Below are 23,511 nucleotides of genomic sequence, written 5' to 3' on the forward strand. Positions count from 1 at the left end.
TCTGTTGATTCTGGATCCAGTTGTCAATTTGGAAGTTTTTACTTTTACTGGTTTAATTCAGGGGTCTCCAACTCTGTGTTTCCCTGCTACAACACACTTGATTCAAATGAAAAGGTTTTCCAGCAACTTGTTGTCATCTTCTGCACCTGCCTGTTAATGAGCCATCGATTCGGATCAGGTGTGTCGCAGCAGGGAAACACTAAATCCTGCAGGATGGTAGCTCATGAGGACCAGAGTTGGAGATCCCTGGTTTAATTGTTTTGTCAAATCCTTTTTTAAAAATAACTTTAGTGGTTCTGACTGGAGCTGCACAGTGGTTAGCACTGTGGCCTCGCAACAAGAAGGTTGCTGGTTCGATCCTCAGCCGGGGTGAGGTTTGGTCAGTGGTCTTTCTGTGTGGAGTTTGCATGTTCTCCCAGTGTATGTGTGGGTTCTCTCCGGGTTCTCCGGCTTCCTCCCACCATCCAAAGACATGCATGTTAGGTTAACTGGTTACTCTTATTTACCCACAGGAGTGAGTGTGAGTGGTTGTGTGTCTCTGTGTGGCCCTGCGATGGACTGGCGAGCTGTCCAGGGTGTACCCTGCCATCGCCCGTGATGCTGCACGGATGGCGCCTTAGGAAACCGCCCAGTGAGCTTCAATTCAGCTCTTCAGAAACCTACAGGTGACGTCACGGAGGCTTCATCCATATTTTATACACAGTCTATGGAGTTAAACCACATCATATTGGTACTTGATCCTGACAGCAGGATGGATCCATGTTGTCATGATGTTTCCAGCAGATTCTGATCCTACCATGTGGATGTGGAGCTGAACTGGAGACTCATCAGACCAGCAACGTTTCTCCATCTTCTATTGTCCAGTTCTGATGAGTGTGTGAATTGTAGCCTCAGTTTCCTGTTCTTACTGACAGGAGGGAACCCGCTGTGGTCTTCTGCTGCTGGAGACCATCTGCTTCCAGGCTGGACGTGTTGCGTGTTCAGAGGTGATGTTTTCATACCTGTCAAGTATCCCATTTTGGCCAGGAAACTCCCATTTTTTACCTGTTTTTACCTGTCTTTCCCGCGTTATGTTCTCATAAATCACCCAAGAGTTACAGGAAGAAAATAAACTGACATGAGGAAACAAACCCTCTGCCCTGTGCAGAATAAACATGTGGAAACCATCTAACTTCCATTTCCCACATGCAACCCTCCCTTCTGAGACAGTAAGTTGAACTCTTGCGGGTTTTCAGTTTAAGAAATTAATATTTAATAGATGTTTCTGTTCAGCTACTCAGCAGTTATTGATATTCAATAATTAGAACTGTCCACGGGACACCGATGAGTTATACAACCTTTGCTTTTGTATGTCAAAGCAGCAATAACATATTAATCTTTACCTACTACACAAAATCCCCTTAGAATATGCTGGAGAACTTCTACTTTCCACCAACAGGCCCAGTCTGCTTTTACGTGTTTGACATTTCTTATGAGGAACGTCCAGGACTGCATGTGTCTCCTCCTCCCCTCACGAAGCCTGTAAATTATTTTCTTTAAATAGAAAATACGACTCCCGTGTTTTCAGCATCAGAGGTTTGGTCCAGAACGTCCAGTCCACCACTCAACACTGCTCTTCCCCCAGAGAGTCTGTGTTTTCCCCCATGTCTATCGAGGCCGATGTAGCTCTCATCTTCCCACGTCCAAAAGCAGGACCAGGACCGGGACCCTGTCCCGAACCAGGACCTCCAACCACGAGCCCCGATCTGGCTCCGCTGTGGCCAGGGTAGACCTCCACGGTGCTGGAGATGGACTGGAGGGAGCGGTCCCGGAAGTAGTGGAAAGCCTCCTGGTCCAGGTAGCTCTGCTCCTCGCGGAGGCCCTGCTCGAACAGCTTACGCTTGTGTCTGAACTCGATCACCGTCTTGGTGTAGGAGTTGAGGGTGGTGACGGAGGCGGCCATGCAGCAGGTGAAGGAACCCCACGCCATGCTGGATGCAGATGGAGACACAAAGAGGAGACCAGACGATGAGACTCTGTGATACGACTCTCTCCTCCTGCAGCGTATTCATTCAGTCTTTTTTATTTCTAAAACAAACAACATATCCCAGCCATGTCGCAGCCATGACAGCAGACATCAGCAGGTCTGCGAAAGCTCCCCAGAAAGCTGGTGTTAAATGTGACATTTGAAGCTCTTGCAAACCGACCACCTGACATTTAACAGTCCTGGCGATTAATACGTGATTCATTTTAATAATTATCTCTCCTGTTGGCCGATTATCACCGTGACAACCGCACTTCAAAGTGTCCAAACCATCTGGAGTCCACAAGTGGAAGACATTCATTTCCAGTCTTTCAGGAGTGGACGCCCCAGTGTGTTCCGCCCAACGTCAGACAGAGCTACATCTCCCACTCCCCAGGCCTCAGGTAGCACGTTACATGTTAAAGTTAGAGGCAGTAGCTTTAGAAACGGCTGCGTCTGATCACACCACAAGACGTCTGGAAGAAAAGATTTATACAGATTTATACAGAATTTGACATCATTCAGTCTCAACCAATCCAACTTGAAGCCTTTGGACATCAGGACCGATGCTAAAAAAACAAAATGCGAATAATTCAGAGGTGAAATCTCAACGTTTGGTCTGTTCACAACAAGTGTGATGCAACGTTGTGAATAAATTATTCTAAAACAAACTCGCAAGGTGGAAAAAACAAACATGGATTCCAATCCAAGCAAAGGAAATATCGCGCTGATGCTGCAAAAGAAAAGAAAAGGCGAGACGCTGGGTTCATCCTCTTCCATCCTGTTCGTGCTGGACCACGGCCGCTTCAGGACAGACTTCAGGACGGACATCAGGACAGACTTCAGGACAGACATCAGGACAGACATCAGGACAGACATCAGGACAGACATCAGGATAGACTTCAGGACAGACATCAGGACAGACTTCAGGACAGACTTCAGGACAGACTTCAGGACAGACATCAGGACAGACTTCAGGACAGACATCAGGACAGACTTCAGGACAGACATCAGGACAGACATCAGGACAGACTTCAGGACAGACTTCAGGACAGACATCAGGACAGACTTCAGGACAGACATCAGGACAGACATCAGGACAGACTTCAGGACAGACTTCAGGACAGACATCAGGACAGACATCAGGACAGACTTCAGGACAGACATCAGGACAGACATCAGGATAGACTTCAGGACAGACATCAGGACAGACATCAGGACAGACATCAGGACAGACTTCAGGACAGACTTCAGGACAGACATCAGGACAGACATCAGGACAGACATCAGGACAGACTTCAGGACAGACTTCAGGACAGACATCAGGACAGACTTCAGGACAGACATCAGGACAGACATCAGGACAGACATCAGGACAGACATCAGGACAGACTTCAGGACAGACATCAGGACAGACATCAGGACAGACTTCAGGACAGACTTCAGGACAGACATCAGCATTTCCGTGGGACAGTCTGACGATGTGCTTCAGCAGCTAGCTGCTAGCTCAAAAGAGCAGAGAAAAATAAAATAAAAGACAATAAAACCACTGTTGCCACGGTAACACATAGTCTGAATGAAGCAGCAGCGACAAAGTGACGCTGGCAAAGCTCGCAGCCTGCTGTGGTGATGCTGTCAATACGCCTTCTCTGATTGGTCCATTGTGTGTCCAGTCAGGGTCCAGACCTCATCCTGACTGCAGGAACCAGACCAGCTGTAGGGGGACCACATCTTAATGTGGTCCAGTCAGGGTCCAGACCTCATCCTGACTGCAGGAACCAGACCAGCTGTAGGGGGACCACATCTTAATGTGGTCCAGTCAGGGTCCAGACCTCATCCTGACTGCAGGAACCAGACCAGCTGGAGGAGGAACAGGTCTCAGTGTGGTCCAGACTGTGTTCAAGACTGGACCCAACCGTGGCTTGTTGTAAAAGCCGACGTATAAAACTGAACGCGGCCTCCAGCAACAGTCGTATCAGGATATTTGGTGAAACATGACGATGACCTGAGATGGGTAAAATATTTGTTTGATGGTCGAAGTTTAAGTAAAGTCCAGATTAGATGAGAGGTTATGGGAATGAGGGAAGGACAACCAATAAAAAAAATGGTGAAAGAAGTTGGACTGACCAGAAGGACCAGCCGTAGTCCCAGCTGTGAGGTCTCCAGTCTTCAGGACCCAGACTGACTGTGATCTGAAACACCTGGGTGTACATCATGTGGGCCACCATACCTAAAAGACCTGAAACACAAACACACACATTCATTTTGTCATGATTTTTCCCAGTTGTCCCTGAAGGCATCCTCCTGTGCTGATGAGCTGATCGTTTCCACCTGTGCCCTCTATTTAAGCAGGAAGCCCAGGATTGTTGGTTGCCAGATCGTCAGATTTACTCTGTTCGTTTCCAGCCTTCGTTAAATCTCAAGAACACCCTGTATTCCTGCCCTATTTCTCCTTCTCCCGAGTACCTGCCTGCCCAGCGTTTTTCCTTGTCTCTTCCCCTCATGCGTCAACTTGGTGGATGGACCTTGTACTGGATTTTGGATACTGGACAAACCCTCAATAATCTACGGTGAGAGGAACTCCTTTTTCCCTTCTTGGACATCATATCTCCCTGGAGTTGGCTTCTCCCTGTGTGCAATTTCACTAACCCTGCTGTCGTCACCAGCCGGACCCAGTTTGGATCCTCTAAGGGTACATCAAGCCCTTCTTGAGTTGGCTTCCTGCTTCCTCGACCCCAGTAATTGGCAAAATCTTTAACCCAGTCCTGAGGTCTTCTGGTTCTTTTGGGTCCCATCTCCTGAGCCGTTACATATTTAGGCAGTTTTCAACCTCCGTAGGAAACATTTCAACATGACGTCAGGATTTAAGGCCTCTCAGAAATCCAGATTAAGAAAAGTGGAACGTCGTCACCAAACCTCCAGACAAACAGGAGAGTTTATTTTCTTATTGTGCTATAGCAACACCGAGTCTCAGCGCGAGATCTACTGGAATAATTAGTGGAAACAAGCAGCAGTAAATCTCCTCTCGTCTGAGCTGCAGCTCAATGTCTTATCACTGATAAATCAGAACACGTGTAATTATCATAATTAGTCATTAGACAGTATCAATTGATTTAATGTGGCGGTTATCAGACATTCAATCAATTAGAGGAAGGAACCGAGGCAGCCATGAAATTACCATTAATCAAAGAGCGACAGAGTGAATGAGTTGATGGGAAATCAGTGCATCAAAACCACTATCGATAAGTAGAGGTGCTGTGTGTACCAGGACATAAGTGTGTGTGTGTGTGTGTGTGTGTGTGTGTGTGTGTGTGTGTGTGTGTGTGTGTGTGTGGCTTCACGCCTCAAAATAAAACTCAGACCTGGAAGATTTACAGTCACCATAAAGAGAGCATCACTTCTCTGCAGCCTTGACTGCATAACGACACAGACTTTCTGGAAGAAGAAAGTTTGTGTTTATTTCTGTGTGTGTGTGTGTGTGTGGGTGTGGGTGTGGGTGGTTATGTCACATGCCAGTAAGTGCACAAGGTTCATCCTGTCATGTTCTGTGTTTTTGGTCTTGGTTTCTGGTTTTGTTTTTTGGTTCTAGTTTCCTGTTTTATTTTGTAGTTTTCCTACTTCCTTCATGTCCAGTTTCCTGTTCATCAGCTCACCTGGTCTCATTAGTTACATCATTCAACCTGTGTCTTGTTGTGTGTGTGTGTGTGTGTGTGTGTGTGTGTGTGTGTGTGTGTGTGTGTGTGTGTGTGTGTATATACTCCCTGGTTTCTGTTCCCTGTGTGTGTGTGTGTGTGTATATACTCCCTGGTTTCTGTTCCCTGTGTGTGTATACTCCCTGGTTTCTGTTCCGTGTGTGTGTGTGTGTGTGTGTGTGTGTATATATATATATATATATATATATATATATATATATATATATATATACTCCCTGGTTTCTGTTCCCTGTGTGTGTGTGTGTGTGTGTGTGTGTGTGTATACTCCCTGGTTTCTGTTCCCTGTGTGTGTGTGTGTGTGTGTGTGTGTATATATATATATATATATATATATATATATATATATATATATATATATATATATATGTATACTCCCTGGTTTCTGTTCCCTGTGTGTGTGTGTGTGTGTGTGTGTGTGTGTGTGTGTATATACTCCCTGGTTTCTGTTCCCTGTGTGTGTGTGTGTGTGTGTGTGTGTGTGTGTATATACTCCCTGGTTTCTGTTCCCTGTGACTGGATCATTGTATTAACCTCCCACATGTTACAACCCTGTGTTAATCCACACCTCCGCCACCATTATGACACATCCACCGTTCATCTATACTGTCCTTCCTTCATATTTGAACTAGGGATAACTGTATTGATACCGTGGAGTCAATACTTTGATACCAACATCTCTAAATATCGTGTTTGATACTTTTTTGAGTATCAAGATACTACTTTGCTGACACAAAACATGCCCTCTGTTTTCTGTTTGGAGAGTTTTAGGTTATAAATGTGTGCAGCAGTCTATTCCTTCTGTGTCACATGATTATAGGAGCCAATCGGATGTCATGATGCTGATACTGTTCGTGATGATGACATTTTGTTTTGATATTGTACGGATTTAATAGAGGTTATTGCAATAAAAAGATGGGCGGAGCCTCCGTGACGTCACCCACAGGTTTCTGAAGAGCTGAATTGAAGCTCGGTGGGCCGTTCCTACCATTGCCATCTTGGCAGGGGCATGTGTGTCGTCTCTCCAGGAAAATACAAATATGGGCAAAGAGGTGGAGCTAATAGGGGGCTGTGAGCGTCATGGTGGATGATTGACATCGAACGAACTCCAAGCTGCCTGTAGCTAAGAGCTAACTGGCTAAAAACCACGGTTGTTCTACGTTTTTCTGACTTGAAATGGGAGATCCAGTACCTGTCACACAAAAGGATACGCCCAAATATGATGAACTTTGAGATTAAATTATTTTTAAATGGGCGAGTTAGAAAAAAATTCACTCCCCCCCACAGTTGTCATGAAGGTAAACCTAAAATGGATTTTTGAACCAGACTGTAAACATGTTTATTTCTGCTGTGAAGTTGGTCTTTTTAACATGGGAGTCTATGGGGATTTGCTCTGTTTTGCAGCCCCTAGTGGATGAAGGGGGAACTGCAGTTTTATGCACTTCCGGATGGGCTTCACTTTTAACCGCCGGAGGTCTATGTTGTCAATTTGATCATTTTACGTTTACATATTATAATGTTCTAATTTTCTCATTTTATAATTGTAAATGATCAAATATTAATCTGTAGTTTATTTTTTTATAATTGTACAAAGACTTTCCAGCTTCCCCGCGAGCCTTCATCGGACTAGGCGGTTAGGATAATGAATGTAAAAAGATTTATTTTGTTTAATTTACTCATCAGTATAATTTCTTATGGTTTTAAAAGGAATTCATTAGAATTGTATTTAAATCTCATACTGCCCTTGCAATAAAGATATAAATACACACTGTACAATTGTGATTTTCCTTTAAAGAGTAAGAAGTATTGATATTGATATCAGCATAGCTGTCAGCAAAAATCACCCTAAACTAATGGTATTTTATCGACAGGGAAAACTTGCCTGTTAGAAAGTAGCCTGGATTTCAGTGCTTGCTGCACATGAAAATAAGGTTTTGTGATATGTTCATGCTCAGGTAGCACGTCCTGATTGGTAGGATGAAATGTCAGCTCCGGCATATGACAGAAAAGAAGGATGGTTTCAGATTTTTGAAGGAAGCTACATGTTTAAACTTTGTCTATATTCGTATAAATAGATTAAAATCTGATTTTACAGCTCAGTTTTACAGTAAATCAATAAAAAGACAATCTAGACGACTGTTTTGAAGGTTTCAGGTTCCTGTTAACCTAATAGTTGTTGTTTCTGCAGAAAACGATCAATGAAATCCAACATTAATCTTCGTGGCATTTGTTCATTTTTACAAGACAAGGAAAAGTAACTGATTATGAGACCTACAGATTTGTTTTTATTTGCCTTCACACATCGATAATTGTTTATTTACCTACTGCAGGTGCTTTGGTGCCACATGTAGATTTTCAGAAATCCAATTAAAAATAAATCACAAATAATGTGGATCATTTATAATAAATGTGATACAGATTAAATCTATGACCTGATGGGGAAAAACATCAGTGTGAAGCTTGTAAAAAAGTCTGAGCCGAGACCAGCAGCGTTAGCTTCTTGTGTAAGAGGTTTACCATGACTCTGGCACCGAAGCAGCGAGGGCGTCCAGCAGGGACCTTTCACCCTGGATGTCCTGCACAAATCAGCTTCAGCCTGTCCTCATAACTCTGGGTCACACAGCTCATATGATCTCATTATTCAAACATTTTAAAAGAGTTTCTCAGGTTTGTTTTTCTTCTTACCGGACAGCACGGTGAAAACAGCGGCAAAGGCGTTGAGTTTCAGCCCATCAATGACGTTGCTGGAGTGGAAAAGTTCCAGACACATGAGGCTGAATCCAACCACCAGCAGCAGGATGTACAAGACCTCTGAAACCACCGACAACCACAGCACTCCTGCAAACACCGCATAGTTACACAGATTTATCTTTTCTCACTTGTTTCACAGCAAGGAGCAAGAATACATGAAGCAGCGCATGAAGCAGCGCATGAAGCAGCGCATGAAACAGTACGTGAAGCAGCGCATGAAACAGTACGTGAAGCAGCGCATGAAACAGTACGTGAAGCAGCGCATGAAACAGTACGTGAAGTAGTACATGATGGAGTATGTGAAGCAGTACATTAAGCAATGTATGAAGGAGTGCTTGAAACAGCACATGAAGCAGTACATGGAGCAGTGCTTGAAGCGACACATAAAGAAGTACATGAAGCAGCAAGTAAGGCAGAGCATGAAGCAGAGCATGAGTCAGCATGTGAATCAGTACATGAAGCAGCACATGAAGCACATCATGGAGGAAACATCCAACCTCTGTGTTCTGTGTGCAAAGCTAAAGTTATTCAGGCAAATAAAATAAAAACTGCATTTTTATGCAGACTTGATGCTGTCAGTAAAAACTCATAGATTACATCCACTCAGCCAGGGGTTCCCAACCTGGGGTCTGAGACCCCGTAAGAGGACAAGAGGCTTTGACCATTCAGTCGTTGTCACTGAAAATTAAGATCAGGTTCACAGCTTACTTGTTTTATTCTTGCAGACATTTAGTTTCCATGGAACTGGTGATTTAGGATCCTGAAAACTTTTTAAACCAAATCCCAAAGTGAATAAATGGGGTCATTAAAATCTGCTTTGCAATGTTTATATGTGTACATCGTTAGTCAAACAATAAAAAAAAAGCCACCTATAAGACTACAATTTATGCATCCAGTCCATTTTTCTCCATGCAGGGGGGTTTATGAGGTCAGTGAGTAGGTTGGAGTACAGTGGAGCACTTCATCTCTATCCTGGTAACCTAGATTTTTCCTGCGACATTTAATTAATAAAACATGTCTGAGAAACACCACAGAGCAGATTACTTGTTCTTATTTTAAAAAGAAAAAAAATGAGGCAATATGTTGTTAATTTAATTTTTAGTTTGGTATCAAACACTTTTCATACCAAAAGCAGCACAGATTGTTTACACAACAGCAAAAGTTAAATATCAAATTAATTTCAAATCAAATGTAGTTAAAAATAAACCCCTTACATCCCCCAATATATGAGCAAACCAAATTAAAAAACACACACCTTTTCCTTCATTATCTCTGACACACTTTTGCACACAAAGCTTACAAAGCAAACTGGGCCGTGTTTACTTCCCTTCCTAAGTCATAAAACTAAACACTTAGTTTGTCTGCTTTAAAAATCTGGAAGAAACTACCAGAAAAGGTGAATTCTGATCCAAACCCGAGTTCTGGTAAAGTAGGTTTCTATATCAGGAATATATCCAGATGTTTTTCTTTCTGACATCTGTTTATATTATCTGTAATATTCTCTTGTTTTGTATTTTCTCTCAAAGTTCAGGTTTCTGTTTTTCTGTTTCTTTGTATTTTAAGATTTCAGATTCTGGTTCGGCTAATATTGTAGTTTCGTCTCTCTTCCTGTTTTATTTTGTAGAGGTTAGTCTCTTGTCTTCACTTCCTGCTCCAGAGTTTCACTGATTGCCCCAGCTGCTCCTCATTTCTCCTCATCCTCCTTCAGTCTGACTCCCCCAGGTTAGTTGTAAAGGATACCGGATTTCCTGCCACTGCAAAGCTTCTGTTTTGATAGAAACAGGTGTCATGTTTGATTTCTGCCTGTAAATTTCTTCAACGAGGCTCCGTGATAAAAGTTGTGTGTGGTGACGATGTTTGCACTCAGATGATGAAGAATGTTCTGGATCAGCACCAGAAAAGGCAACTCATCGGGTGAAAGCAGCAATGAGTCATCAGAAAATCACCAAACGTGCTTCAGACCAGAGACCGCTGGTGAGTCATGTCTTTGTAACTTTGGGGAAAATGTGTTGGGGTGTGTATTAGGGTGTAGATGATCAGTTTGATCACGATACAATATTATATTGATCTAATAGATTTGCAGCAATTTGACGTCTGCGAATATTTCAGATTCAGTCACAATCTGTTTGTTTTTCCATTTATGATTCACTGGTTGATATGAAACGATACTGCAGGTAAATGAACATATGTTGGAATACAAAAGTTGCATGTAAGAATGATCAATCATCATGTCTAAATCTTATCAATAATCACCTGTTTGTTTGGGTTTTTTTTACACATTTTTTTATGGCTGAATCCTCAGCTGACATCTGTAAAGCTAAATTCCAGTCTAAGAACTAAACCAATGCAACCCTTTTAGGATAGTAAAACAGCTGTTTTAATGTAAAATTGCCCCCCGGTGATCATAAGTTTTGGGACACTTTCATATTAAAACCAATGGAAAAGTCTCTAAAACGTATGATAAGGTGTCAAATCTAAGCTGATGATACCTTAAAAAAAGAAAAATCTCTGTGGAAAATCATCTCAATCTTTTTTTTGTTGTTCATTTGACTAAATGAGTCTAATTTCGTAGAGTTAAATTTGTGAATGAATGTACCTCTGGAACAAGATTTTTTTTTTTTTTTTTAAAAACAAAGTTTTGTAAATGTTTTTAGTGATAAAATACCAGTTTTGACTTTCAGTTCTGCAACATAGAGAAAAAACACAACCACACATCCGGGTCAGACACATTTCATCGTCCTTCCAGATTTTTCCCACGTTGCATCATCCGTCTGGTGTCCAATGACCCACAAACTCCTGATAAGTTTGATGGATCATCTGAGGATGATGATGCATCTCTGCAGGCGGGACGTGATGCTTGGGTTCCAACACCAGGTCAGATATTTGTTTCTGATCGGGCCGCAGGAGGAGGTGAAGACCTGTAATGTCTCAACCTGCTCTTTGCAGCGCAGCCCTCCGGTCACGCACACAGAGAAGAAATCCCATCAGAGCTCAGAGCATGTTGTCGTCGTGCAGCACAAGCTTCCCTCAGGACCAGAACTCGCTTCTCCTCCGCATGCCGCGGCATCAGCAGCAGCTCCAAACGAAGAATTAAACTGGATTATCTGCTGGTGATGCAGATGAGGTGGCAGAATGACCCACAGGCTGAGATTTCAGAGCTGCAGACGCGGCGTGATCCCCAGTTTGCTGTTGCTCGGCGCTCCAGGCGAGACAACCGCGTGTCTTTCACAGATTCGGCTGCGCAGAAGACACCAAGGTCGATAACAGACTTCTTTAAATGACTGCTAAATTACAGATGTAACTCCTGAGGCAAACTTCAGATCTTTTTGGAGGCTTACTGCAGCTTGTTGAAGCTAAAAGCTTCTCGTGGCTTATCAGCATGCAGCCGTCGTTAACATCCATCTTCTTGTTTTATGAGGGAGAGTTCCTGCCTCCGGCTCTGAGCTGTCGTTAGCGTCGTTTCCAATGTTGCTTCGCGCTGATGAAGTCGAACTTCAGCTGGTGTGTTTGCTGCATATTTATAGTTGTGTGACTGCAGCTCATGCATTTCATTTCACACCACCTCCATGAAGCCAGCGAGAGACCTCAGTTTGTCCTCCAGGCTGCAACATGTCGACTGTGGAAATGATTAAATGTTGAAAATTATGAGGAAAATAAGATTCTGAAAAGTCTTGATCCAGTTTTTACACGTTGGGATTGTTCTGCAGACTTTCAGACGGTCCAGTCCTGGTCAGTCCAGTCCTTCTACATGATTATTTTCAGAGAAATGTGCTTTTAAAGCCGCTCAACATTGATTATTAAGGCCTTTAGAATAAAGGCTCCTAACTCCAGGGATGAGCCAGAGATGTGTCGATGCACATCGTAGGAAGCAGCTTTAAGTAGGATCTTTAGGCTTTTTATCACAAAGACGCATCATTTGTCTTCATTTCTTTAGTGCCAGCTCTGAAAAACAGCAAAGATCTGACAGTTGTGGAAGTTATCGCTGATAATTAATATTTTGTCATGAGAATCATCCCAACAGAATCTATAACCGTGACGTCTCGTATCTCAGCTGGTGGTCAGAAACTGGATGAGCGGATCTGAAACTGATGTCCTGAAGAAACCGGAACAAATCCAGCAAGGACCTGAACCAGGACCATCTAGACTTTCAGCTGATCCATCTGCTGTTGGCCAAAGCCTCGTCAGAATGGTATCCATGGAAACGTCAAGACGCCATAAAAGGCTGAGGTCCCATGACTCAAGAACTGGACTGAGGATCAGTGGAAACGGGTCTGATGGAGGGAAGAATCTTCTCCAGGTTCAGAAGAAAATACTTTATTTCCATAAATATGTTCGTGTGATGGTTGATTACTAAGTAAATAAAGGATTTAAGTTTTGTTTTATTACATTGCTGAGGAAGAGACAAGTTTTTATGCTTTTATTTTGGAAAAACCCCGCACTACATCCCTTTGGGCTGTGAGCTTCTAACACCTGTAATGTTCCAGAAGAGATGCTGCAGTTTGCTCCAGATCTGGACATTTTCCGCTGCAACCAGCGAACGTGGCATTTGTTTCGTTTTCTTCTACAATCTGTGGATGTTGTTTTTTTGTTAAACAGACATCTGTATGGTTTTTTTTTTGTTCAGTTTTTACGGTGAAATTGGAGCAAAAGTCTTCAAATAAAGCAGATGCAAGAAATCCACGTCTGGCTGTTCTTCTTGAGCAGAAGTGCAGCTCAACAACGGAAACGAGCTCCAGTCTCCTGAGCAGAAAGGGACCGAGTCGCTGACATGCTCCCAGTGTGATGAGGCGCTTCAGATGAAACCATGCTGCTGAGGCAGCACATCTGGCTGCTACTGGTTCTTCCAGCATGCAGCAGGAACACAAAACCAAACAAATCTATGCTCATCGTTGCGTCTTCTACTTCATTTCGCTTATAATCTTGCATGTTTAATTCAACATGATGAGAGGAGCTTATCAAATAGATTTCAGGTTGAAATAAAAGCTGCTTCTTCAGATCTGAAGCAAACCCTGCAGGTTGCAGGATCCTCTCTCTACTTTCTCATTTCCAGCCAACTTCCAGCTGCTGAGAGGGAAGTTCACAATGCAGCAATGTTGGCCAAAGATAATTGTCTCCCTTGTTTCTGTCGTCCTGAATATGTATCAGCAGACGGTAAATGAAACGTGTTGAGTGACTGTCGGCACACAACTGATAAGAGGAGTGAAGCGGCTCATCAGACCGAGTCTCATCACCACTGGATATAATTACATCTTTAATTACAGAGTGTGGGTTTGCCAGTGGTGCGTGAAGTCTGCAGTTTCTGCGTGTGATACAGAGTTCACACCATTTTTCTGGGTTGGTTAAACTATTATGTATAGAAAGGAGGTTTTATTAGAGTCAGACCCACAGGGAGGCTCAAAACGCAGCACATTATTCTTTTTCATTCAAATCATTTATCACTGGATTTTTTAAAACTAGGAAAAGTCTTGAGAAGCAGGGAAATAATTTTGTAGTTGCAACTAGTGATTTATCCAAATACCAAAAGCATCTCCCGTTCCACCACATCACCATGAGAATCTCCTGTTCCACCTCATCATGATGAGAATCTCCCGTTCCACCACATCACCATGAGAATCTCCTGTTCCACCTCATCATGATGAGAATCTCCCGTTCCACCTCATCATGATGAGAATCTCCCGTTCCACCACATCACCATGAGAATCTCCTGTTCCACCTCATCATGATGAGAATCTCCCGTTCCACCTCATCGTGATGAGAATCTCCCGTTCCACCTCATCTCCATGAGAATCTCCCGTTCCACCTCATCTCCATGAGAATCTCCCGTTCCACCTCATCTCCATGAGAATCTCCCGTTCCACCTCATCTCCATGAGAATCTCCCGTTCCACCTCATCTCCATGAGAATCTCCCGTTCCACCTCATCACCATGACAATCTCCCGCTCCACCTCATCATGATGTGAATCTCCCGTTCCACCACATCTCCATGAGAATCTCCCGTTCCACCTCATCACCATGACAATCTCCCGTTCCACCTCATCACCATGACAATCTCCCGTTCCACCTCATCATGATGAGAATCTCCCGCTCCACCTCATCACCATGAGAATCTCCCGCTCCACCTCATCTCCATGAGAATCTCCCGCTCCACCTCATCTCCATGAGAATCTCCCGTTCCACCTCATCGTGATGAGAATCTCCCGTTCCACCTCATCGTGATGAGAATCTCCCGTTCCACCTCATCTCCATGAGAATCTCCCGTTCCACCTCATCTCCATGAGAATCTCCCGTTCCACCTCATCTCCATGAGAATCTCCCGTTCCACCTCATCTCCATGAGAATCTCCCGTTCCACCTCATCTCCATGAGAATCTCCCGTTCCACCTCATCACCATGACAATCTCCCGCTCCACCTCATCATGATGTGAATCTCCCGTTCCACCACATCTCCATGAGAATCTCCCGTTCCACCTCATCACCATGACAATCTCCCGTTCCACCTCATCACCATGACAATCTCCCGTTCCACCTCATCTCCATGAGAATCTCCCGCTCCACCTCATCACCATGAGAATCTCCCGCTCCACCTCATCTCCATGAGAATCTCCCGCTCCACCTCATCTCCATGAGAATCTCCCGTTCCACCTCATCGTGATGAGAATCTCCCGTTCCACCTCATCGTGATGAGAATCTCCCGTTCCACCTCATCGTGATGAGAATCTCCCGTTCCACCTCATCGTGATGAGAATCTCCCGTTCCACCACATCTCCATGACAATCTCCCGCTCCACCTCATCTCCATGACAATCTCCCGCTCCACCTCATCTCCATGACAATCTCCCGCTCCACCTCATCTCCATGACAATCTCCCGCTCCACCTCATCGTGATGAGAATCTCCCGCTCCACCTCATCGTGATGAGAATCTCCCGCTCCACCTCATCGTGATGAGAATCTCCCGTTCCACCTCATCGTGATGAGAATCTCCCGTTCCACCACATCGTGATGAGAATCTCCCGTTCCACCACATCGTGATGAGAATCTCCCGTTCCACCACATCTCCATGAGAATCTCCCGTTCCACCACATCTCCATGAGAATCTCCCGTTCCACCACATCTCCATGAGAATCTCCCGTTCCACCTCATCACCATGACAATCTCCCGCTCCACCTCATCACGATGTGAATCTCCCGTTCCACCACATCTCCATGAGAATCTCCCGTTCCACCACATCACCATGACAATCTCCCGTTCCACCTCATCTCCATGAGAATCTCCCGTTCCACCTCATCATGATGAGAATCTCCCGTTCCACCTCATCGTGATGAGAATCTCCCGTTCCACCTCATCGTGATGAGAATCTCCCGTTCCACCTCATCACCATGACAATCTCCCGTTCCACCTCATCACCATGACAATCTCCCGTTCCACCTCATCACCATGACAATCTCCCGTTCCACCTCATCACCATGACAATCTCCCGTTCCACCTCATCACCATGACAATCTCCCGTTCCACCTCATCGTGATGAGAATCTCCCGTTCCACCTCATCGTGATGAGAATCTCCCGTTCCACCTCATCGTGATGAGAATCTCCCGTTCCACCTCATCGTGATGAGAATCTCCCGTTCCATCACATCTCCATGACAATCTCCCGTTCCACCACATCACCATGACAATCTCCCGTTCCACCTCATCACCATGACAATCTCCCGTTCCACCTCATCACCATGACAATCTCCCGTTCCACCTCATCTCCATGACAATCTCCCGTTCCACCTCATCGTGATGAGAATCTCCCGCTCCACCTCATCGTGATGAGAATCTCCCGCTCCACCTCATCGTGATGAGAATCTCCCGTTCCACCTCATCGTGATGAGAATCTCCCGTTCCACCTCATCGTGATGAGAATCTCCCGTTCCACCTCATCGTGATGAGAATCTCCCGTTCCACCTCATCGTGATGAGAATCTCCCGTTCCACCTCATCGTGATGAGAATCTCCCGTTCCACCTCATCGTGATGAGAATATCCCGTTCCACCTCATCGTGATGAGAATCTCCCGTTCCACCACATCGTGATGAGAATCTCCCGTTCCACCACATCGTGATGAGAATCTCCCGTTCCACCTCATCTCCATGAGAATCTCCCGTTCCACCTCATCTCCATGAGAATCTCCCGTTCCACCTCATCTCCATGAGAATCTCCCGTTCCACCTCATCTCCATGAGAATCTCCCGTTCCACCTCATCTCCATGAGAATCTCCCGTTCCACCTCATCACCATGACAATCTCCCGCTCCACCTCATCACGATGTGAATCTCCCGTTCCACCACATCACCATGACAATCTCCCGTTCCACCTCATCTCCATGAGAATCTCCCGTTCCACCTCATCATGATGAGAATCTCCCGTTCCACCTCATCTCCATGAGAATCTCCCGTTCCACCTCATCTCCATGACAATCTCCCGTTCCACCTCATCTCCATGAGAATCTCCCGTTCCACCTCATCACCATGACAATCTCCCGTTCCACCTCATCACCATGACAATCTCCCGTTCCACCTCATCACCATGACAATCTCCCGTTCCACCTCATCACCATGACAATCTCCCGTTCCACCTCATCACCATGACAATCTCCCGTTCCACCTCATCACCATGACAATCTCCCAAAGCTGCTCTGCTGGATGTAGATCTGGTGACTGTGGAGGCCGTTGGAGGACAGTGAAGTCATCGTCATGGTGGAGATGATGTGAGCTTTGTGACATGGTGCATCATCCTGCTGGAAGTTTCCATCAGAAGATGCTACACTGTGCCCAGAAAGGGATGGACATGGTCAGCAGCAGGACTCAGGTCGGCTGGGGTGTTTAAGACCTCATCTTCGGTTTGATTTTCTCCTCCTCCGCTCTAAACCAGTCTTTTTCTTCTGCTAGCATCATGCTAAGTCTGACGTACAGCTCTGAGCTTCAGCATGAACTCGCTGCTTCTCTTGTGTTCCTGCTGTTTAGGTTTGATCTCACTTGTTGTGTTTGTAAATGCTGTGCAGCAAACACCGCTGCATTTACAATCCCAGCATGCAGAGGAACTTACAAACAGTTCTTACTGCTGTTTATCAATGCTGTTGGGTGTTAGCTTGAAGACATCTGTTAGTAGAGCGTTGGCAACTAATTTAAAATGATTTAAACAGGGAAGTGAGGTTACTGTGTAGAATTTAGATGTGAACACAAGACCTGAGTTTCATATTTAGATGATTTTCCTCCGTATCTGTTGGACCAGAGAGCGATACGTGAAATTCTTTCTTTAAAGCTCCTGATTCCAGATCTGATCATCTGTGATCTGTGGAGCCTCAGAAATGCCTGAGAGAAAGCAGATGACCGAGCATCCCGGCAGTTTTTATTGTCCTAACACAGCGTGGTTAATTCACACGAATAAAACTACAATTTGCTACAATCTCGTTTTGAAGTGTCTCTGTTAAACAAAGAGAGAGCGTTGGACGAGTGATCAGGCTCATTAGATCTCATTTCGGCCTGTCCCTTATTCAAGGGGTCACCACAGCAAATCATCGCTCAGGTGAATTGCTCCTGACACAACCCTCTGTATTTAACCGGGATTGGGTCCGGCCCACAGAGAACAAGCCTCCTTGGGGCTGTAACAGAGTAGGGGGCAGGACTCGAGCCGCCGACCATCAGGCCACATGACGACGCTACTACCCAAGCCACTGCCTTCCTTAGATCTGATTATGTCAAAACATGGGGCGCCTTTCATGGCTTTGGTCTGTAATAGTCTCATTCGGACAGAGACGTTCTAAGAACTGCGTTCTGAGAACTAATAGCGTTCTAAGAACTGTCCTTCGCCAGAGAACCGTGTCACTTTGCATTCGGACATGAGTTGGAGACCCGATCGCTACCGATCTGACGCAACCATCTGCGACAGTGACGTGTTATTTTAGCGCCACTCAGCAACAAAACAAACCGCGAAGAGGAAAACACCACAAAGGAGCAAAAATGGAGAGCGACAAGGCCATCGTGTTCTTTGTGTGCTTTCGAACCCCCTCTGGATTTCCTCGGCTGAAAAAACGGCCAGCAGGGCTCTGACTTCGTCGTCCGTCCACTTATCAGCTGCGTTCTCCATGCTTCCGTAAACAGTGGTTTTTAAAAATGGCGGGGTCTGACGATGCGGAAATTAAGTAGCGGCGCTCAGCGCGAGGGCGTAACTATCACCTACGTCAGCCTGCTTCGTCAGATGCGTTCCTACAGAACTAAGGAAAGACCCGGAAGTTGAGTAGGCGCTGAAATGGTTATAGGAACTCAGGGGCATGGTCCCTAAGTTCCGATCTGTCCGAATGCGCCAAAGAACTGAAAAGGTTACAGGAACGTCAAATGGTTCCTACAGTGGGAAAGAGGCTATTGGCACCCCTGGTACTGTGGTCTGATTGACTCCTAGTGCAGATGGCTCCTGCGATGGTGTTCCTTACCAGGCTCATCTGTGCTCAGCACTAAATAGCTAGGTAGGTGTACGCGTAATGTTTGAGTACTGTTGACATTGATGTTGTTTGGGTGTGTGTATGAGTGTGTATGCACCTGAATGTGAGAAGGGAGGGGCTGAGGAATTTTCTTTGTGTTTTATATCATGTAGAGCACTTTGTGTCGCATTTTATTGTAGAAAAAGTGCTTTATAAATAAAGTTTGATTTGAAACAAAAAATAAAAATTGGCAGAGCTACACATTGTTGCGTGAAATTAACCTTTTAAAGCAACGCATGCATCTTCTGAGACCTTTTGCATGATTCTGTGTTGACATCGTTGCTAAAAGTATAACTACACCCCCTTTTTTATAAGCGTAACCTTGCCCATTGTCAAATATTGAAACTGCAGGTGTGGGGTGTGATCAGGGAGTGTGTGAACACACACAGCAGCTCAGGCAAGATACAATTGAGACTCCCAAAGCAGCTACACTTTGTGGTCTTAGAGGTGGATGACTTTTATAACCAGCAGGCCCTGGTGAGCTGTGGCAACTCACGGCCGGTTGATGCAGCTGGAAGTTACCTCTGCTAAAATTTGAGCTGCTGTCAGTCTCAAGATGAAGCCCAAATCCATCCCATTGCAGCTTTTTGCTCTCAAAAGCTTCATAAAACTAGTGACTCTACGTCAGATAGTAGGTTCACATCTGGAAATGTACTTTCTGTCTGCAAGGTGTTGACCTGCCTTACCTGCACCACCTAGCAGAAGAGGCTGAAAGTTTTGAAAGCTTTCTCGAAACGTAGAGTACCACCAAGTTTACCTCTACATCACAAAAACAAAACCTGGTTTACCCTGTAGGGGGCATTTTAAGTTTTTTTTTTTTTTTTTTTCTCCAAACAAGTCTTAATTTAGAATAAATTTAAATAAAACCTGTAACAGCAGCATAGGGTTATTTTTTATTTTTATCCCAGTTACGTATTGTGAACAGCAAATAAAAAAAACCAAAAAAAAAACCACTTTGGATACACAAGCAGTCTAAAACCCTTCTACAAAGTGTGACTTGTCTGCTGCCCCCTGGTGGACGCCTTGTGCACTACACCACTCATGATACAACACATGGTTAAAATTGTTTATTTCAAGCACCAAATAACTTAATGTTAAAAATTATCAATTTTTTTTCCCTATTCTTCTTGGCTTAGATTTTTTTAAGCTTAAAGGTTGAAATCTAAGTATTTTTTTCCTTTAAGCTCCTTTAAGATGTGACTCAGGATCAGATGCATGTTTATAAAACGCTGCTTCCTGCATGTGAGGCGTCACATTAAGACACTGCATCCTTGGGTGGTTGAAAAGGTCACCCTGCTCCATTTGTCATGTAATTCATCATCTCTGAACAGATAAAACCATCAGAACTTTTGTTAACTTCCTGCGATGAATTTGCATCTGGATTAAAAACAAACCAAAATCCAATGATGTTGCTCAAGTTTTAATGTTTTCGTCAAAAAAGCATCTTATTGGAGTTTCAGGCTGCAACAACTTCCATGAACCTAACTCATAGACCATTTATGAAAGATGGACGGAGCCTCCAGTGGTTAAAAGTGAAGCCTATGCAGAAGTGCATAAAACGGCAGTTCCCCCTTCATCCACTAGGGGCTGCAAAACAGAGCGAATCCCCATAGACTCCCATGTTAAAAAGACCAACTTCACAGCAGATATAAACAAGTCTACAGCCTGGTTCAAAAACCCATTTTAGGTTTAATAGGTCAGGTTTACCTCCATGACAACTGTGGGGGGAGTGAAGGCAGTAGCAGATAACATAGCAGCAGATGAACATTTCTGCTAGCTCCATGCTAACATCAGCCTCATACATAAGTTGTTGTATTTGCACAGGGACATAATATCTTTGCGAAATGTCCAGCTGAGTGTCAAGACTTTTTATAAAGGATAAAGAATTAGGAAACTACTTTAACATTTACTTCAAACCGCTGTAATGATGCTGGTGATCCTTTCTGTCCTCCTCCAGTAACCTGTCAGTCACCTTTCCTTATAAACCAACCTGAACAATGTGTTGATGTGGATCAGAACCGCTGGACTTGTATCAACGTCGGCACATTAAGCCAAACGATGCACGTCGTCTCTAAACATCCAGACAAGGATGAAAAAATGTAACGAGGTTCATTTTTAAACCATCTGAAATGAAACAGAAATGTTCCCTGCTGTCAGGAGGAGAAAATAGTTAAGTCATTAAACATGTCATGTTTTATTGACTGGGGGGAAAAAAAAGCCTCCAGTCATTTCTTCCAGCTTTGACTCGTGTCGCCCTCACTTTAAGAGGAAAACTGTATTTTGGTAATCCTTCATGTGAGCCTCGTCGCAGGAGCGTGAACAACACGCTCATGAAGTGAACCCGCGAGATGAGGTGTATTAAAAATCCAGCTTTATGTGAACCCAATCAAAAAATCCCATTTTGTTCTCTGCAGGCTCGCTCATCTGAGAACTCCCGACAAACGCTGAGGGAGAAGACGAGGCGTGTGCGTGTTTGTGTGTTTCTTCGTGGATTTCCCTGGGCTCCGTGAACAGGTGGGGAGCAACGGGGAGCGGCGGCGATGCCTAATGACCGTCATTACTCACCTCTCTCCGACGCCGGGGCCAGATCAATGAAGCTCCGACACTTCTCACCTGAGAGGACAGAGGGAGGGGGACATGGACATGGAGGGAAGAAAAGGTGCAGAGAGCAAGGTGAAATGAGTCAGGAATGAGGAGAAGGGAAGGTGTAACGGGGGAGGGATGAAAATAAAAGCAAAGGGTTAGCTTATCGGCTAAGAAGCTGTCAGACGTGTAAACAATATGGTGACTTCTGAACGTCACTCTAGCTGCATTTTTCTGCATTAGCCCTAAAACTAAACATCGCAATAAAAAGAACTTAATGGAGAGAGTAAGATTTAGGGAAAAAAAAGTTTTTATGCTCTTGTGGAGGTTTTCAGATGAAGTATATCACAAGTGTTTCAGGTAAAGATGATGTGTATAAACAGAGGAGGAGACAGAAATCTTTTTATCAATAAAGATAAAAAATAGAACCTCCATTTGCTATTTGCACAATAGCAAATGGGTTAGCTTGGGTTAGAGCTGGGCTAGGTAATGTTGGCGCCCTGTCTTGGCCTCTCCCCCTCTGGTTTTGCTCCTTGCGTGATCCGAGGCTTTTTCTTATCTCCACCAAGGAGGTTATGTTTTTACCGCGTTTGTTTGTGTTTAAGATAACTGCAAAAGTTATGGACGGATTTTAATTCAATTTTCAGGAGTTGTTGGAAATGTAAAAAAGAAAAAACTGATTTAAGTTGATGGTGATCCCGATCATCGTTTGGATCCAGGAACTTTTTAAAGGCCTTGGCGGAGGTTTACGCTCTCCGCATGCTTTCCTAGTATCATTTGAAATTTTGCGTATTTAGGGGCGTGTCCTTTTGATTGACAGGTACCCAATATCCTGCTTCAAGGAATAACATAGAACTGCAGTTTTTAGCCAGTTAATAGCGTGACTTTGAGCCCTCTTACTTCTGTTAGCTGGTTAGCTTCAGGTTAGCTCGAATAGCTCTTAGCTAGAGACAGGTCAGAGTTCGCTCGATGTCAATCATCCACCCCCACACTCACAGCCCCCCTCTTGGTTCCACCTCTTTGCCCATTTTTTATTTTTCTGGGAGAGACGACACGCATCATGCTGCCAAGATGGTGATGGCAGGAACCGCCCACCAAGCTTCAATTCAGCTCTTCAGAAACCTACAGGTGACGTCACGGAGGCTCCGCCCATCTTTTTTATCTAGTCTATGGGTTTAACACAGTTCTAGGTGTGATGGAAACAAATCATGTCAAGCAGAATATTTGGCTCAGAAAGTTAGGGAACTGTTAATACATTACATATCTATTTGCTCTAATAAACTATTAACACAGAATTATTCCCATAATGATGCATGGCGGTGGCAGCACCATGCCGTGGGAATAATCATTAATTAATGCTTTTGCTCTCAGTTCTTAAGAATTAAAAACACCGTAATGTCTGCTTTCGCCTCATAAAGTGACAAACAGTAGTACAAAACGCAGCTCCAACAGTGTGTTCCTCCTGCAGCAGCAGCAGACGCGCATACAGGGAATATTTGAAATAGAGCAGCCTCCTCTCGGCTTCATTAGATTTCTTCCCGGGCTGCTCCAGCTGCAGAGAGTTCATCAGAGCTCAGCGGGACCCGGCGGGTCACAGATCAGCAGCTGCAACATGAGCCATAACTCAGCCGCGGTGGTGTCACGGACAGCAGGCAGGCCCATCCATAACCAGCCTAAAAATCTACCCCCTCGCACCGCCGTGCTAACTGAACCCCACTCCCACTTCCACACACAAACCGATGAAGACACAGTCGGTTTGCCTCAGACACTGAGCGACGATTTAAAGACTGAAAAAGAGACTCAGAAGTATATTTGTTACACACAGTAGCTTTTATGCATCACTAGGAGAAATGCTTGGTATTTACAGCAAGTTTAAAGGTTCCATATGATGCAAAATTCACTTCCTAAAGGTTTTCCAAAGCCCCGTTCCCACCGAGCGGTTTGCTTCAG

The 23,511-nt window shown here is 44.5% G+C and overlaps 1 protein-coding gene across 1 annotated transcript in view; it reads right to left on the reverse strand.

Moving 5' to 3' along the window:
* Positions 1–1,603: 1,603 nt before the first annotated feature.
* The window catches only part of gsg1l (gsg1-like), a gene marked incomplete at both ends in the record, with an annotated part of 39,077 nt that continues 17,169 nt past the window's right edge, over positions 1,604–23,511 (reverse strand). The window contains 4 exons of the mRNA XM_079252456.1: positions 1,604–1,970; positions 4,130–4,241; positions 8,398–8,550; positions 21,544–21,591. Of these exons, the coding sequence (XP_079108582.1) occupies positions 1,604–1,970; positions 4,130–4,241; positions 8,398–8,550; positions 21,544–21,591 (680 nt within the window). The remainder of the gene's footprint in view (positions 1,971–4,129; positions 4,242–8,397; positions 8,551–21,543; positions 21,592–23,511) is intronic.

The sequence above is a fragment of the Telmatherina bonti genome (genome assembly GCF_933228915.1).
Source record: "Telmatherina bonti genome assembly, chromosome: 14".
NCBI classification, from domain to species: domain Eukaryota; kingdom Metazoa; phylum Chordata; class Actinopteri; order Atheriniformes; family Telmatherinidae; genus Telmatherina; species Telmatherina bonti.